This window comes from Psammomys obesus, unplaced genomic scaffold (assembly GCF_907164565.1).
Source record: "Psammomys obesus unplaced genomic scaffold, mPsaObe1.curated_primary_1811, whole genome shotgun sequence".
NCBI lineage: Eukaryota > Metazoa > Chordata > Mammalia > Rodentia > Muridae > Psammomys > Psammomys obesus.
Window position 1 is genome coordinate 3,275,007 of NW_026596452.1, and position 17,739 is coordinate 3,292,745.

The 17,739-nt window shown below is 38.3% G+C and overlaps 1 protein-coding gene across 1 annotated transcript in view; it reads left to right on the forward strand.

Annotated features, from left to right (window-relative positions):
• The window catches only part of Maob (monoamine oxidase B), a 144,906-nt gene extending 127,493 nt beyond the window's left edge, over window positions 1-17,413 (forward strand). The window contains exons 11-15 of the mRNA XM_055598263.1: window positions 2,782-2,839; window positions 4,817-4,914; window positions 12,871-12,982; window positions 15,579-15,641; window positions 16,548-17,413. Coding sequence (XP_055454238.1) covers window positions 2,782-2,839; window positions 4,817-4,914; window positions 12,871-12,982; window positions 15,579-15,641; window positions 16,548-16,700 — 484 coding nt within the window. The 3' untranslated portion in view covers window positions 16,701-17,413. The remainder of the gene's footprint in view (window positions 1-2,781; window positions 2,840-4,816; window positions 4,915-12,870; window positions 12,983-15,578; window positions 15,642-16,547) is intronic.
• The last annotated feature ends 326 nt before the right edge of the window (window positions 17,414-17,739 follow it).

Sequence of the window (17,739 nt, forward strand, 5' to 3'; positions counted from 1 at the left end):
CAGTCTTCGTAGCTTGTTCCTCCATAACCCATGCTACCTTGGTGCATGAGCAAAGCTGTGGAGGTCTGAATAGACCACAGGATTGAAATGTCCTCATTGGAATATAAGTTCCATGAAAGATAGACTATTACCTTATTGACTCCCTGCTGAATCTTCAATGCCTTGAACAAATTGTTTCCCATTTTATATTTTGTATTATGTTCATAGAATGATACATCATATACTGTAATAACTACATCTTTTAGGTATTCAGGGTTATTCATTTTAATAGTTTAATAAATGATCTGCCATACACAGCAAATTTCAATATACTAGTTTTGCTTTATATCTTGATTAGATTATATTTTTAAGTGTGACATGGTTGTACATGTGTGTACAATGTAATTGTACACGCAATACATGTGTGTGGTAGAAAGAATGTGTGTGTGTGTTCAGGTGGCCTTGGAGGCCAGAAGTGTTGGATACCCCTAGAGATGAAGTTATAGGTAGCTATGAAGTGTCTAGTATGGATGCTGTGAACTGAATATGGGTTCTCCAAAGAACTGACACTCTTAGCCACTGATTTATTTCTCCAGCCCTACAAAATATGTATCTTTAGTTGTCCATTTTTCCACTACTTTTGGGTGATTTTAATGAGAGAGGTATAGGTTGAGTTTCTGCCTATTCAGGCTGCCCTCTGACTCATTACCCAGCCCAGACTTGCCTTTAACTCACAAACTTCCTGCCTCCATCTTCCAAGTACTGAAATTACAGGCATACATCTCCATGCCAACTTTGCATTCATCTATTATCTGAAAATCTTTTCTTTTTCTGAAGTATATTTTGATGTAAGAGGTAATGCCATGGAGAATGAAGGCACTCATGAGAACTTAACCAAAAGAGCTACTGATGGCTTCTAGAACAGGGAGAGTCAATTTTCATTAAGGATGTAGACACTACTAAATTGGTCATGATCTGGTATTTAACCCCAAACCCAAGAATATATAGCTAACACAAACTGAACTTGGTGAGTTATAAAAATATAAATAAATAAGAAGAAATAGAGAGTATATATGGAAGGAGTTAAAGAAAGGATTTGGGGGATGAAATTAACAGAATACATTATATAAATGCATGAAATTCTCAAATAATTAATAAAGCATATTTTCATTTTAATTAATTAATTAATTATTACAATTTATTCACTTTTATCCCAGATGTAGCCCCCTCCCTCATCTACTCTCAGCCCCACCTTCTCTTCCTCTTCTCCTCCTATACCCTCCCCTAGTACACTGATAGGGTTGACTATCTATCTGACCCTTGCTTATCAGGTCTTATCAGGACTGGCTGCACTGTCTTCCTCTGTGGTGTGGTAAGGTTGCTCCCCAGGGGAAGGTGATAAAAGAGCCAGCCACTGAGTTCATGTTAGAGACAGATCCTTGCTCCCCTTACTAGGGCACCTGCTTGGAGACTGAGCTGCCATGGGTTACAGTTTAAAAAAAGAGATGAAGTTCCAGTTTCATTTCTTTACTGAACAGCCATATTTTTTTAATTATCAGTCTCTTCTTCAAAGGTTTAAAATTACCCCTTCACGAATTCTATACCTCCTTAATTATTTCATTCTATTTATGAAATTAATTGCGTATCTCCTTTCTGTCATCATTCTCCTGTTCATGTAAATTTATTTCAAAGAGGGTACGAAGAAATTGATTTTTTTATTCTTTTGCTTATAGAAGGAGTTTCTAGATTTAAAACAATATTACATTTTAGAAAGCTATTTATTTTCATGTGTATGGATGTTTTACCTGCATGTATGTCTGTGTACCACATGTGTGCCATTCCTAGTGTCCACTAATGCCAGGAGAGTGTGTTGGATGCTCTGGGACAGGAGTTATACTTTCACTGTGAACTGCCACGTGGATCTGAGGATTGAACTCAAGTCCTCGTAAAGAGCAGCTGATTTTCTTAACTCCTGAACCAACTCTTCAGTCCACAAAGATACTACTTTTAAAACTTATTGGCCAATATATAAATCATGCTTACTATCCCCTTGTGCATTCCTATTCTATAAAAGCCAATATTGAAACTTCTATGTTTATTTATAGAAATATAAATATATCAGTGACTAGATTTGTGTTAATTGATATATTGGTTGATTCATCTTAATGGACAAATTATAACAGTTGTCTTGCTTCCAATTTCTGCACTAGACATAAGAGCTAGTATTTACTGAGCATTTATTTACTAGAAAACATTTTTGGGCTAGGAACTTTGTATTGGTAGTTTTCAAATTTGAGAATAGAATGTTTATGAAGCACAGCTTACTGCTTCTTTCCTTTCTAAATCAAGAAGTCAGAGACAGAACCCGAGACTCATCTTTGGTAAGTTGATGTCCACGGTGATTCACTTTACTTTCTTTCATAAAGATTTGGCAACAGTCTCACTCCATTCCTATTTGTGAGCTCAATGGTTTTAAGACATTAGAAACAAGGCAAATTCTTTGTTTGTAACAGTTAAACTGAAGCTGTGTATGGCCACACTTACTTGTAATCATGTAACATGAGGAGCCAAGGAAGGAGGATTGAAAATGGCAAGCACACCTGACAGAGAGTGACATAACAGGACAGCATCTCAAACAAGAGAAAACAGTAATTAGTTAACATGAAATGTTAAAGTGGAAGCAATGATACCCAGAGTCTTTTTTTTTTTAAGGGAATAGATGCCTGCCTCTCACTTTTTCTTTTCCTTACTTCTTTGAGCATTCACTTTGATCATTAAAACATTTTTTTCTCTCTTGTACAGAATGAAGAAACTTTGTGAGCTATATGCAAAAGTTCTGGACTCCCAAGAAGCTCTTCAGGTAAGGCTGTTTCCCAGCTTTGCCCCAAAGTGAGAAGCCTGCTTTGTCTTGAAAGGCTTCTCGGGATGGATTTATGCCAGTGGGACACTACAGCTTATCTTTTCCAAATAAACCCACAGAATTGTCTGTACATGTAAGGTTAATGCATAAATGGTCCCCGGAAGTGTGAGTAAGCCCTGACTGTGCAAGGAACCTGTGACATGCTCTGGTTTAAGCAGTGCTTTTTTGTCTCTAAATTCAGACCTGTCTCAGGATAAAGCTATTAAGTAACAGCAGTTTGTATATTAAAGTTCCTAGCATTGTATGAAGTTGTTGAATAGAGACCCTCACTTATTGAGGAAAGCAGTTGCTTTTTTTAATTATTATTTCTCAAAAGGAGAAAACATTTCATTTGAGAAATTCTCTTCTAAGAAGGATATTGATGATTTATTTCTGGTAGTAAAATGATGTTGCTTCTGTCCTATGCTTTTTGTACAAAGAAAGTCACTTGCATCACTGTGGCTTTGGTCTTTCTTGTGTGAGGAGAAGAAATTCCTTGGAGGAGGGACAAATGAAAGAAAAAGCCCAACCTTTCTTCTGATTTGCTCCAAAGAGCCAAAAAAGGGTGCTCAGGAAGCAACAGTAGTCCTCAGATGTCAAAACACAGCATGATAACGATGATATCAAAATAGGCCCAGAGCCATTCACTACTTGAGGCACAGCCTCATACTTTGTCAATAGGGTGCCTTAAATGACTGAGCAAAGTCAATATGATTGCAATTTTTTTTCTAGCAAAACCATTTACAAAGTCTAGTTTTAAATATTTCACATGTCAATTTTTTCTCTTCAAATTGATGCTTAGTTTTAAACTTTCTGCTTAGGTTATTCATTGTCAGTTCCTCCCACCACCAGGTAGAATTGAACCTAGGATATTGACATGCTAGGTCTGTGCTCTATCACGAAGCTGTACCTCTGGCCTCTATTTTTATAAGCAGTTCAAATTTTGTAAAACTCTCCACTAAAATCAACCTGTTAATAGCTAAAATATATTTTCCAAACCAATGGTTCTTTTCCAAGTTTAACCATCCAACCATAGTGAGTACATACTATGAATATCACTCCACCTTCAGCAAAGCTCACCTTACCAAAACATGAAACTCACCATCATTTTTTTTTTGTTTGTTTGATTTTGTTTTGTAGACTGGCATATCTGCTTTTTTCTTGGTCAATCAGTCTTGCAAACAATATTATCTAAAAACATTCTCAAAGCCATTAGACATGAAAAAATTTCTGATTCTTAAAGAGAAAGTAAAAATGAAAACAGATAATTACTATTTATGTGCAAGAACTTAAGATACTCATGTCCAGGAATACTGGTGCATTTCCATAATCCTAGTACTTGGAAGGTGAAATCAGGAGAGGAGAATCAAGAACATCAGGCCATTATGTTTCCAGACGAGACTTTTCTCAATAATAATAATAATGATGATGATAATAATAATAATAATGAGACATGCATGTGCCAAATAAGAAATCTTTCTAAAATTATCACAAGTTTATTGCTGAAAACATTTACTTGCCAAAAGACCCATCTTCAGAAACATTGGGATAATACAGCCCTATTTCCAAAGTACAGTCTAGCCTCTATTTGCAGAGGTTCTGCAAAATATTATTTTTAAATTCACATGCACTGAAATTCAATGTGAAAAATATTTGCATGGAATTTATATTGCATTATGTACTATTAATAATCCAGAGATAATTTAAAGCATACAGGCGGATGTGCACAGGTTACACGCAAACACTAAAACCACTTTTTACAAGGCGGCTTTTGATTATCTATAGGAAGCAGGGAGAATCGGGAACACTGTCCTTCACACTCTGAGAGACAGCTGCAATTTGTCCTGTGCTATGAAATCTACCAGAATGTGCTTTATAAACAAAAAGAAAACACCTTCCTCTGCCTCTTTTTCAAACCATTGTTCCTCTGCCTTACAGCCAGTCCATTATGAAGAGAAGAACTGGTGTGAGGAGCAGTACTCTGGGGGCTGTTATACAACCTACTTCCCTCCTGGCATCTTGACCCAGTATGGAAGGTACTATCCAAATATTTCACCAACTCATTCAGGGATAGCACATCCAGACAAGCCATGTTCAATAAATAAAAGTGTGCTGGGCTGTGACTGAAAGTCCCTGGAATTGAAACCAGGATCCAAATAGGTTACTATGTTTTACCTTTGGTTTTGCTTTCTTGTAAATACCAGAAAGAAAGACTATCCAGAATTTTCTTTCACACTCATAAATCTCACGAAGGAAGTCACTGTACTGTACCGTTTTGCATCTTCCACTCTTCATTACTCCAGAGACACAAACTCAATCAATGTAACTGTTGACACATAAGGCACAAGTTAGATAGCCAGAGGGCTTGTTCATACTACTAGTAGAGTGTCCTAAGCCTGTGCCTAACACTCAGGAAACTTCTTCAAAATCATTTCTAGACCAGGAAGGAAATGTATTGAGTTCTTTCTCTAATCCTACAAATCACCTATTTAGTAATTTCTTGTTGTTAAATTTTATTTTCCTTAAAACAGAGATGATATGATCATAGCCTTAGTTATTCTTTACAACTTTATTCTGCTTATAACCGGTGATATAACTCACCCTTCAGGGTTCACAGGCTTTTAGCACTCATAGCATTGTGCAGCCAAGTAAAAGCCACTAATGCTGAGTTCAGGGAATTGATGGCAATAACAAGGTGTGAACTAATGTACATTACTCTGCTTCTCCTAGCAACACTAAGCTAAAATGGGAAAGATAATGAAAGGTTGTTGAGAGTACAGCACAGTGTATCAGTGGATGAAAGCTACTGGTCAGATCTCCATGGAAACCAGGTGAAGAGGGTTAAAACCTGCTTATCATCAAATGATTAAAGAATGAAGATCATGGTCCTTATTTGCCTAGAGATGCCAAAATAGAATCCAAAGCACATTAAGGGCTAAAGGGTACTTACTGCCCAATAAACTTCTTAGTCATTAGATTACTTTTCAGATATGTTAAGTGTAGACTAAATCACTAGTAATGGTTTCATTTAATGTGCATTGAAAAAGTACCAACCACTTGCTTACCACTTCCAAAATGTCAATATGAAGGTTATACATTCTTGCTGAAGAGCTGACAACATTGGAGGCAACTTTGAGGAGAAGAGGAAGGTTAGAACATAAGAAATGAAATACTAGGGCTAGGGCTTTAAGGGGTATAAAATATTCTGGAGACCCATGGATTTGGAAGTTTTCCTTACCTAGTGAAATGTGCAGTCCCTTCATATCAAATTGTAGAGGGCAGAAGAATCCTTCTGGGAAATGCAGGGAAACAGCCATTGCTTAGAATCCTACAAGTTCTTATAAGGTCTTAGGCAAAGCTAAGTGTGACAGGACTATAATGATGACAGAATAACAAGAATCAGGGATGGAGAGGTGACTCAAAAGTTATGAGTACTTAGTTTTATTGCAGAGGACCTCAGTTCATTTGCCAGCACCTACATCTCACTATACACTGTAACTCCAGCTCCAAGAAATCCCCTTACCCTTGTTATGTGAGGTACCTGCACTCACATAATAAAATTCAAATTTTTAAAATTTTTATTAATTACACTTTATTCACTTTGTATCCCTCCATAAACTCCTCTCTCCTGCCCTCCAATCCCACTTTCACTTGCCCTTCTCCACGCATGCCCCTCCCCAAGTCCACTGATAGGGGAGGTCTTCCTCTCCTTCCTTCTAATCCTAGTCTATCAGATATCATCAGGAGTGGCTGTATTGTCACCTTCTGTGGCCTGGTAAGGTGATCAAAGAGCAGGCCAATCAGTTCATGTTAGAGGGAGTCCCTGTTCCCATTACTATGAAACCCACTTGGACACTGAACTGCCATGGGCTACATCTGTACAGGGGTTCTAGATTATCTCTATGCTTGGTACTTGGTTGGAGTATAAGTCTCTGGGAAGACCCCTGTCCTCAAATTTTTTGATTCTGTTAGGCTCTCCTTGTGGAGTTCCTGTCCCCTCCAGATCTTACTGTTTCCCACTTCTTTCATAAAATTCCATTCACTCTGCCCAACAGTTGGCCATAAGTCTCAGCATCTGCTTTGATAGTCTGCAGGGCAGAGCCTTTCAGAGGCCCTCTGTGGCAGGCTCCTAACTTGTTTCTTGTTTTCTTCTTCTTCAGATGTCCATCCTCTTTGCCTTTCAGGATGGGGATTGAGCTTTATAGCCAGAGTCCTTCTTTGATTAGTTTCTTTAGGTGTACAGATGTTAGTAGGTTCATCCTATATTATATGGCTATATGAGTGAATATATACCATGTGTGTCTTTCTGCTTCTGGGATAGCTCACTCAGGATGATCTTTTCCATTTCCCACCATTTACCTGCAAATTTCATGATTTCCTTGTTTTTTATTGCTGAGTAATATTCCATTGGGTAGATGTACCATAATTTCTGCATCAATTCTTCAGTTGAGGGTCATCTTGGCTGTTTCCAGCTTCTGGCTATTACATATAAAGCTGCTAAAAACATGGTTGATCAACTGTCCTTGATGTATACTTGAGCAACCTTTGGATATATATAGGAGTATTATGGCTGAATCTTGAGGAAGCACTATTCCTACTTGTTTGAGAAAGCACCAGATTGATTTCCAAAGTGGTTTACAGTTTACATTCCCACCAGCAATGAAGGAGGGTTCCCTTTTCTCTACAACCTCTACAGCATGTGTTGTCACTTGAGTTTTTGAGGTCAGGGATGGAGATTTCTCCAGGCAATCTGCTGTTGTATAGGAATGTTGTAGCAATTTTGAGTTTTTAATTCAAATAAAATGTCAAAAATTGAGCTAGAAGATCTGTAGGATTCTTTGTGTCATATGACATATTAGAGGTTATGAAACTTTGACTTTTAATTGCTGCATTGCTTTGGGTTTGAGTTGTACTTTAAATCCAAAGTAGACTGTAATTTGATATCTGAGCACTCAGTGCTGAGATCCATGCAGAGTTTCAGAGAGTATCAGCTAAATGCCTGTAGGGGTGAGGAGTACAAAAATTCCTTCATTTATCAGGCCTTGGAATAAATGTGAGAAGCAAGAAAAATCCCACTGCATTACGCATTGCTGGTAACATAACAATGCCTTTCATCTTTGTCTCTTCTCTTGGCTGTGTTTCAGGTTTCATGTCATTATGTAGAAATTAAGGCATGACATAACCCCCAGCACAAACAGAGCCTGTTTCACTGGATGCCCTGGACCTTGCAGGACCATGACACCTGGCATACTGCAATGAGTTTTGTTTTTAGGGTCCTAGATGTATTCAACAAGTGCTCTGCTTCCAGGTAGAAGACAGAGAACAAAATAAGCAGAGAAAATTATTAGAGAACTGAATACATGTTTCTTAAGAAACTTCTGTTGTTGATATTGTAGAGGAAATTTACTATAATTTAGTGAAATTATATGCAGTAAAATACATACTTCACGGGGAATATATGTTGAGGTCTCCCTTTTGATATTCTCTTTCTCCATCCTAATTGTATATACTATCTGTTCACTCATATAGAGGAAGTAAGACAATTTCCACACAGCAATTGAACAGAAACTCTCTCTCTCTCTCTCTCTCTCTCTCTCTCTCTCTCTCTCAATTTCTCTGTTCAGTTCTTGCTTTTTACATTTTTATATGAAATTGTTAGTTCTCTATGTCTTAGTCTTCCAGTCCTTAGGGTTTGGCCACAACACCCCTCCCCCCCAATGAGATCTCCATCTGAAAGTTTCTTCTGCTGTGCAAAGTGATGCTGAAATGCCTCAGAGTTTAACAAGCATGGAGAGGGCAAATCCACCTTCTGTCCCTACAAAAACTTTCTGAATGCCCTCTGGCTTCCAATAATTATAGATGATTCCATGTATTATAATAATTTTACCAATCCTTTATATACCCCTGCCATTTGTATGGCTATAATAAATGCTGGTGAAGTAAAATATAACTATTCAAGTAAAACTTTTAAGTTTTCAGATAAGAGGTCCAGGAACATGCCATATTATATAAGTTAGGGTTTTTTTGTTTTTGTTTTTGTTTTGTTTTGTTTTGTTTGTTAACCTAGAACACAATACTGGGCAATATTTACTCCTTCCTAAACCTTTAAGCCCTCAGTTTCCTAACATTTAGATTTCCCATATTATACTTGCTTTTTGTGACATCTTAGGTCTGGTTCATGCTCCACGTCCTCCAAGATCTCTCCTCCAGCTATGCTCTCCTTGCTCTCCTCTTGCTCCTTCTCCTCCCACTCATCTCCTGCCTTCTGGTTCCTCCCCTCTTTCCTGTCCTCTGACTCCTCCCTGCTCAACATTGTATCTAGTTGCTTTATTTTGTCTTGTTTACACAAGAGTTGAGACAGGATGCTTAGAATGATTATCACAATGCAATTTCCGATTGAAATCAGAGAGTTGGGGGTGGGGTGGGGGAGAAATCAGTATTTGAATGAACAAGGGTAAGGTGTATACATTTAAAAAAAAACATTATACCAACATTTCTCCCTTTAAGTCCAATAAAAGGCTCTTTTTCTTTCAAAACAATAATAATTATGAAATTATGAAAACTGTTAGGTAAAATCTACATGTGCAATGTCTAGTCCATGTGTATTTAGCACATGGAGAGGGTATCTTAGGAGAAAGTATCTGATTATCCTATCTATCTTTACACGTTTAAAGTTTTATACCTAAATTAACTTTTATCCTTATTGGCATTACCTATATGAAAAGATTTCTTAACTTCTAAACAATTTAAGCTTAAATGTGGTACTGTAACTATTTGGTCTTCAACCCTATCAGAGACTTGAGAATGAATAAAATTAGTAATGAGAGTAAATAGGAAGTGCATGTTAGCAGCTTCCAAAAAATAAAAATTGACAGAGACAGTTTGCTGCTGAACAGTCACCCATAACTCTATAACATTGGAGCAGCATCTTCAGCCTTCTGGCTCAATATATTTGACAGACATATACGTGAATCAGGAACTATTTAGGACTTGCTTACCCTGTCTTAGCAGAGTTCAGCAGGCGACTTGTCCTGCATTTAAGCTTGCCCATTTTAGGCAGAATTTGTCTGTTGTGAAGCGAGGGTATTTTCTTTACCCTAGTGACTTATTTGCCACATTTGAAGCCATCTCCATATGGAGGTTCTTCATGCTCATTATCTTCTTTCAGATAGGTGGAGTGCTGCCAGGAAATGACTTGTCTCATTGTCAAAGAATCTTTAAAATAATAAGAACATTTTAAATGCCATATTCTGTATGTCTCTGAAGTTTTTGAAGACTACCTATCTTTATGTAATCGATTATATTAGGACCGAATACTTGACAAAAATAATTTGTTTTTTCTTATGATTTAGAAGTATAAATCTATAATGATGTAGATAGCATGTTAGAACAGCTCACATCATAATAGGCAGAATGCAGAGCAAAGCAGTAATGAGAGGCCAGGGTAATTCATATCCCCAAAGACACAGTCTTATTGGAATATTTTCTCAAATAGACACATTTCCCACAGTTCTACCACCTTACAATAGTCTGCTCTCATTGTCAATCCATCAATAGAGACTACATTATCAAATATTCCCTGAAAACCTTTGTAGACATGTGTAGAAGAGACAGGTGTTAATAGCATAAGCTTTGTTCTGATCTCTGGAATTATCCCTTATCTGATCATGGAAGCCTGAGATAGGATGAAATGGCTCTGGATACACTTTTTTATGGTGTCTTTGTAAGCGTGATAGTGGACTGTCCTTACAGACTAAGTGCCTGTGACTCTTTCATCCATTTGCTTAGCATGTGAGTACCCTGGAAACTGGTAATGGTAATATATCAGATAACACAAAGCATCAAAATAGAAATGTTGACATCTGATGGACATATTTCAAATGCTGGCTCTGCTGTTTTCTATCAATGTGACTCTTGCTGTGTCATTGCACATTCTTCCAAGACTGTTTGTTTATATGTAATGTGAAATGTTAACTAGTAGTGTTGTCATGGAGTTCTTGAAAAGACTATAAAGAAAATAGAATATAATACAGAGGTAACATGTAGGAAGGTGACCAGGACTATGTCAGAGTTGTTAAAAAATTTTTGGCTTCAAATACTACATCTGCCACTTACTGTCTGTAGGCTAGAAAAAAATCACTTCATGTTTGTTATTGGTTAGTTTCTAGGAAGCAGACATTGAAGTAATCAATAGACAGGATAGATATTATACTGTGTCCTTAATTTGAAACCTATGGAAGAGAGAGGAAGGAAACAAGAGTGGGTGAAAGGGCAAGGCAGGTGGTGATGCAGTTCTAATGAAGTTGCCAGCTGACTCCATGAAGCACTCTAGACATAGAATTGTCCTTCTAAGTGATAGTTTCATGTTGAATTTAGGGTTTGCATCTTAAAAATATTATTTATACTAGTTGGTTGCTGATTGTACTAGAAGGAAGCATGAGGTAGTTTTCTCCAATGGAAATAGTCATTATCTCCAAAAAATGTCAGCATCAGAATACCATCTTCTGGAAAGACTTCTACCAACAAACAAATCCTTTATTCTTGGTGGTGTATCACAGTGTTTACCACAGCCTACCTATACATTTGCGTCTGGGAAATGTAGCTAATAATAGTATTGGGGTTATGGTAAAGATTAGGAACTTTGAAGAGCTGGTGCTGAAAAAATTTTAACTTAAGTGTTTGATGCAGTATTTCTGAACCCTAGTGGATGGTAGTTAAAGAAGCTGTAAGACTCATTTAATTCTTCAGTGTCACTAATGGAAGTCATCTTGAAAATTATTAGACTATCCCTTTAAGAGACAGATAAGAGCTAGGGATGTGGTTCAGTGGTGGAATACATGCCTAGCATACATAAAGTCCTGGGTTCTATATCATATAAAAACAAAGAAAATAAGTTCAAAAACAGATGAGGCAAGCATATCTTGATAAGACAAGACTGTCAAGTTCAATGGTAGAAAAACTAGATAAGAAATCTGTACAACTTAAGAAATTAATCAAGAAGGAGGACTCTGGGTAAGATGCTCAAGCCTCATTCAGAAAGGCAAAGAAGATGGACATAAGAAGAGGGAGAAAACAGGGAACAGGACAGGAGCTTACCACAGAGGGCCTCTGAAAGACTCTACCCTGTAGGGTATTAAAGCAGATTCTAAGATCCATAGCCAAACTTTGGGCAGAGTGCAGGGAATCTTATGAAAGAAGGTAGAGATAGACTTGAAGGGGACAGGAGCTCCACAAGGAGAGCAACAGAACAAAAAAATCTGGGCACAGGGGTCTTTTCTGACACTGATACTCCAATGAAGGACCATTCATGGAGATAACCTAGAACCCCTGCACAGATGTGGCCCATGGCAGTTCAGTGTCCAAGTGGGTTCCATAGTAATGAGGACAGGGACTGTCTCTGAAATGAACTGATTAGCTTGTTCTTTGATCACCTCCCCCTGAAGGGGGAGCAGCTTTACCAGGCCACAGAGTAAGACAATGCAACCACTCCTGATAATACCTGATAGACTAGGATCAGAAGAAAGGGGAAAGGCAGGGGTGGAGAAGAGGGATGGAGGGTGGAATTTGGAAAGGAAGAGGAAGGGAGCTACAGGTGGGATACAAAATGAATAAACTCTAATTAATAAAAAAGAATAACATTTAAAAATCAAAAGCTTGTATCACCTTCTTCTTATAAAGGGAAGCATTCCTAACTGTATTTACTCAGTCCCTCATTTATAAAGATGAATCAAATACATATGTGAACCTCCACACCCATTTCAGCTTTTTCCTGTTAGTTATTGGTAAAGGTGTTTGTGTAGTTTAGCTTTTGTTCCATTTTGCCCATGACAAAGATGATACAAGAGTTGAAGTAACCTGAGGAACATTATTCCACACTGGCAGTGTCCTCCTAGAAGGTTTGAATCTGAAAAAGCAAACTTGCTTTGGTACTCTTGCAAGAATTCATTTCTGGTCGTATGCAATGTCATTTACTACTTCGATTTTGTTCCCAGGGTTCTACGTCAGCCAGTGGGCAAGATTTTCTTTGCAGGAACTGAGACTGCCACACATTGGAGTGGCTACATGGAAGGGGCTGTGGAGGCTGGAGAGAGAGCTGCCAGAGAGGTAGGGCTCAAGCTCATGGGCAGTGGGAGAGGAAGCAACACAAAAACTTGATGCACAGCTCAAAGACACCTGAGATCTTGGCAGTAACATAAACACACCATATTCCCCATCTAAAGACCCAGGAAACACTGTTATAACAGAAGTTTTAAGTAAAAGGAACACCGTAATCAAATAAAATAATGAAAATATCTAATATTTTATCTGAAGTGGGGGGGGTCATAATGCAGGTGTGCTACAGACATGATGGGACTGGAAAGATATTTCAGCAAGTAAAAGCCCTTCCCACTCTGAGAAGACCTGAGTTTGGTTCCCAACACCCTGTAAGAGGCTCACAAGTGCCTGGAACCTCATTTCCAGGCGATACAATACCATCTTCTGAACTCAGAGTACATCTGAACAGCACACAAAGACACACATGAACATAGTTACAAACATAAGAGATCTTTAAAAATAGAGGATGGGGTAAGGTGGCCCAATAGTTAAGAACACTTGCTGCTCTTACATAGACTTGGTTCCCAGCACTCAGTTTTGGGAAATCTGGTGCCCTGTTTTGGCTTCCAAAGCTTCCTTCAAGCATCTGGTGGACTTACAGACACACGGGCAAGCACACATACACTTAATTTTTAAAATTTTTATTAAAAAAATAAAAGCAATGTGAGGTATCCCAGAAACAGAAAGACATGCATGGTATACACTCACTTGTAAGTAGATATTAAACATACAATATAGGATAAACATACAAAAATCTGTACACCTAAAGAAGCTAAGCAAAGAGGAAGACCCTGGGTAAGATGATCAATACTCATTCAGAAAGGCAAATGGGATGGACATTGGAAGAGGGAGAAAACAGGGAACAGAACAGGAGCCTAACACAGAGGGCCTCTGAAAGACTCTGCCCATCAGGGTATTAAAAGCAGATGCTGAGACTCATAACCAAACTTTGGGCAAAGTGCAGGGAATCTTATGAAAGAAGGTAGAGATAGACTTGAAGGGAATAGGAGCTTCACAAGGAGAGCAACAGAACCAAAAAAATCTGAGCACAGGGGTCTTTTCTGAGACTCATACTCCAACCAAGTACCATGCATGGAGATAACCTAGAACCCCTGCACAGATGTAGCCCATGGCACTTCACTGTCCAAGTGGGTACCCTAGTAAGGCGAACAGGGACTTTCTCTAACATGAACTCAGTGGCTGGCTCTTTGATCACCTCCCCCTGAGGGAGTAGCTGCCTTACCAGGCCACAGAGGAATACAGTTCAGAGAGTCCGATGAGACCTGATAGGCTAGAGTCAGAGGCAAGGGGAGGAAGACACCCCCTGCCAGTGGACTGGGAGAGGGTCATAGGAGAAGAAGAGGGATGAAGGGTAGGATTGGCAAGGGACAAGGGAGGGGGCTACCTCTGGGATACAAAATGAATAAATTGTAATTAATAAAAATAAATTAATTAAAAAAACAATGTCCTAGGTTTGATATTATAGAATCATAATTGTTCTATTCAGATTCAAAGTTCATTTTATTCTTTTTGTTTTTGTTGTTGTTTGAAGTCTTCTAGTCTCGGCCCCATTCATATATCCTCACAAGTACTAAAATTTATGGTGAAACTAATGGTTAAACCTATTTTTTAATTTTTATTTTTTTCTTCACAATTTATTCATTATAAATCCCAACTGAAGCCCCCCTTTAACTCCTCCAGTCCCACCCTCCCTCTCATCCCCTTCCCCTAGTCCACTGAAAGGGTTACTTCTCCACTCTTGCTATCTGCCCATAGTTTGTTAAGTCTCATCCAGACTTTTTGGATCCTCTTACTCTGTTACCTGGCAAGGCTGCATCATCAGGGGCAAGTGATCAGAGAGCAGTCAACTGAGTTCATGATAGAAGCAGCCCCTGATCCCCTCACTCAAAGATCACCCTGGAGACTGAGCTGCCAATTGGCCACATCTGAAGGGTCCTCTCCATGCATGATTCTCCATTGGTGCATCACTCTCTGCAAGACCCCCTGGGATCAGATCTTTTAGTTTTGTTGGTCTCCTTGTTGGGCTCCTGTCCACTACAAGAGATCATCCTGAGTGAGGTAACCCAGAAACAGAAAGACAGGCATGCTATACACTCACTAATAAGCAGATATTAGCCTTATAATATAAGACAGCCATCTACAGACCTAAAAAAAGATAAACACAAAGGAGGACCCTAGGAAGGATGCTTAAATCTCATTCAGAATGTCAAAAAGGATAGGCAACAGAAGAAGTGGATGAGAGGAAACAGGATGGGAGTCTACTATAGAGGGTCTTCTGAAAGGATTTACCCAACAGGAGATCAAAGCAGATGCTGAGACTCAGGGCTAAACTCTGGGCAGAGTGCAAGGAGGAAGAGAAGGGTGAGATTAGAGAGACGTGGGATTAGAGAGACATGGGTTGAGACCTTTTATACCACAAATAAAAGATCTTTATAGTCCTTTTAAAAGGTCAAGTCCATTGGTCTGCCCTTTACCTTGACACTGTTGATAGATATCCCAAAATGTATGCACTTAGTTCTTTATTAGAGCATAAAAGAACAATATTATCTGTTTTGCTATTTATCAAGACAATCATTCATTTCAGATTCTGCATGCTATTGGTAAGATTCCAGAAGATGAAATTTGGCAGCCAGAACCAGAGTCTTTGGTATGCTATATTTCATAGATTTACATGTCTTTACTCTAAGAATGATTATTCCCAAGAACATACTTATATATATCCACATACCTTTTCCTAATAATTCAGCTCATGGATGTCTAAGTAATTTGCATGGTTTAGGAGTCACAGATTTAGATGAATTTTGATAAATTTGTAGTGCTGTATATCATGCAGATTACTAACAAAAGTATGATTTTTTATGGTATGGTAATATTTTCCCAGAGAACTATAAACATATTAAGAAATGAGTGGGGATGGAGAAGAGCAGAGTGTCACAATGCTCGCTTAGCATGTGTAAGATACTGGACTTGATATCTAATATAAACCAAGTATAGAAAGAAAAGATAAAAATAAAAGAAACACCTTCCAAATCAGAACTTAATGTCTGCTGAATGATCTGACTTAATGATTCTCAACAAGAAGTAGGAAGTACACATAGATGATAGAGTTGTAAAGAATGGGAGTCTAAAATGTCAGATAATCCTCTATCTTTTTAAGACTACTAGAAATAGTATGATTGGCTGAGGAGAACACTGATTAATCACTTTCGACAGATATTTATAATGTACACGGGCCACTGTGGTCTGAGAAGGGTGGTGCTTTCAGGTGGAAAGACAAATAATAACCCCAAAGTACAATCATGACAGAGACTGTGCTGAGAGAAAATATGAAAGGTGGAGCCATCTCAACCTGGGAGCTGCAAAAAGACTAGAAATGTGACATAAAGAGCCAGTCAGGTGAAGAAGAGAGCATGAGCCACTTAATGGAGGGAATGCCATGTTTAATACCACAGAAATTAGAATGATTGGGTTACTCTAAAATAAAATCTGGAAGAAATAATTTCTGGAATGACACGCATAACCTCACATTGACACAAATGTTCTCTGAACTCAGGATGTTCCTGCACGACCCACTACCAGCACCTTCCTAGAGAGACACTTGCCTTCTGTTCCAGGCCTGCTAAAGCTGCTTGGATTGACCACCATCTTTTCAGCAGCAGCACTTGGTTTCCTGGCCCACAAAAGGGGCCTGCTTGTACGGTTCTAAAGATGGGACTTCCACATCCACAGGTTTCTTATCCTATGTGGCACAAAGGCTTTGGGAAGGAGTTATGAAATAATCTGACAAAGACAAAGAGAATATGTAGTGAGAAAACACAGTAACTTGTTCTCCATTTTGGCTGTTTGTCAGCATCTCTCACTGTGTTCCATCAATTTCCAACTTCCCTGCGCTCTGAATTTTTACATCAGGTACACAGGCTTGTTCCTTGGTCTCTCACAACTATGTCCTCACCTATTTAACTTCTTTGCCATTGTCCTTAGAATCCTGTCTTGTTATAACTGGAGAGCATTAGCTGCCATCTGGAGGTCACCTTCTAATTTATATTTAAGTAAATCAAATGCAACGAAAGTAAAACTTAATCACACATGGCCTACAATAAGCTACTGGTATTTGAGTGACTGGAACATAGGTTGATGCTTTTCCCACCTCCCAAGATGTATTCCCCAATTATCCTCCTCCACCTTATGCCATAGTCACTGATGGATGATTGTTCCTATGTTGATTTATCCTCCATTACTAAAACTGGTATTGTGTTACTCAGTAAATATCTTTTAGTCTTGCTATTTTGTGCAGTGTTGCCAGCTGATTTTAATTTTTCTTGAGGGTTGGAATCTTTGTTGTTCCTTTGTATCTTCCAGTATACATCTATTCACAGATTAAGACACACAGGTAATTAAAAATAAAGCTACTTGACCATATGTTTGTTGTCTCTTCTTCTTGGACTATGACTTTTGAGGTTTTGATAAGCCAAATCAAGAGGCAGTGTTAAGCATATAATTGATGTGAAAGCTTATAGTGAGAACTTTCTCAGAGCATAGATATTATGTATAGTTTGATGGTGTGTCTAGATATTATCTGCAGTTTGATGGTGTCATTCATAATAGGCTCACATGTATGAGCACTTAGTAAGTGACTTAAATTGTTCAGTAAGGATGCTGTAATTCACAGCTTCTTGCTTTTATCTCCACCCAGAATCTGTCAATAATAAACATTAACATGCAAGATGCATAACCTATTAAAATAA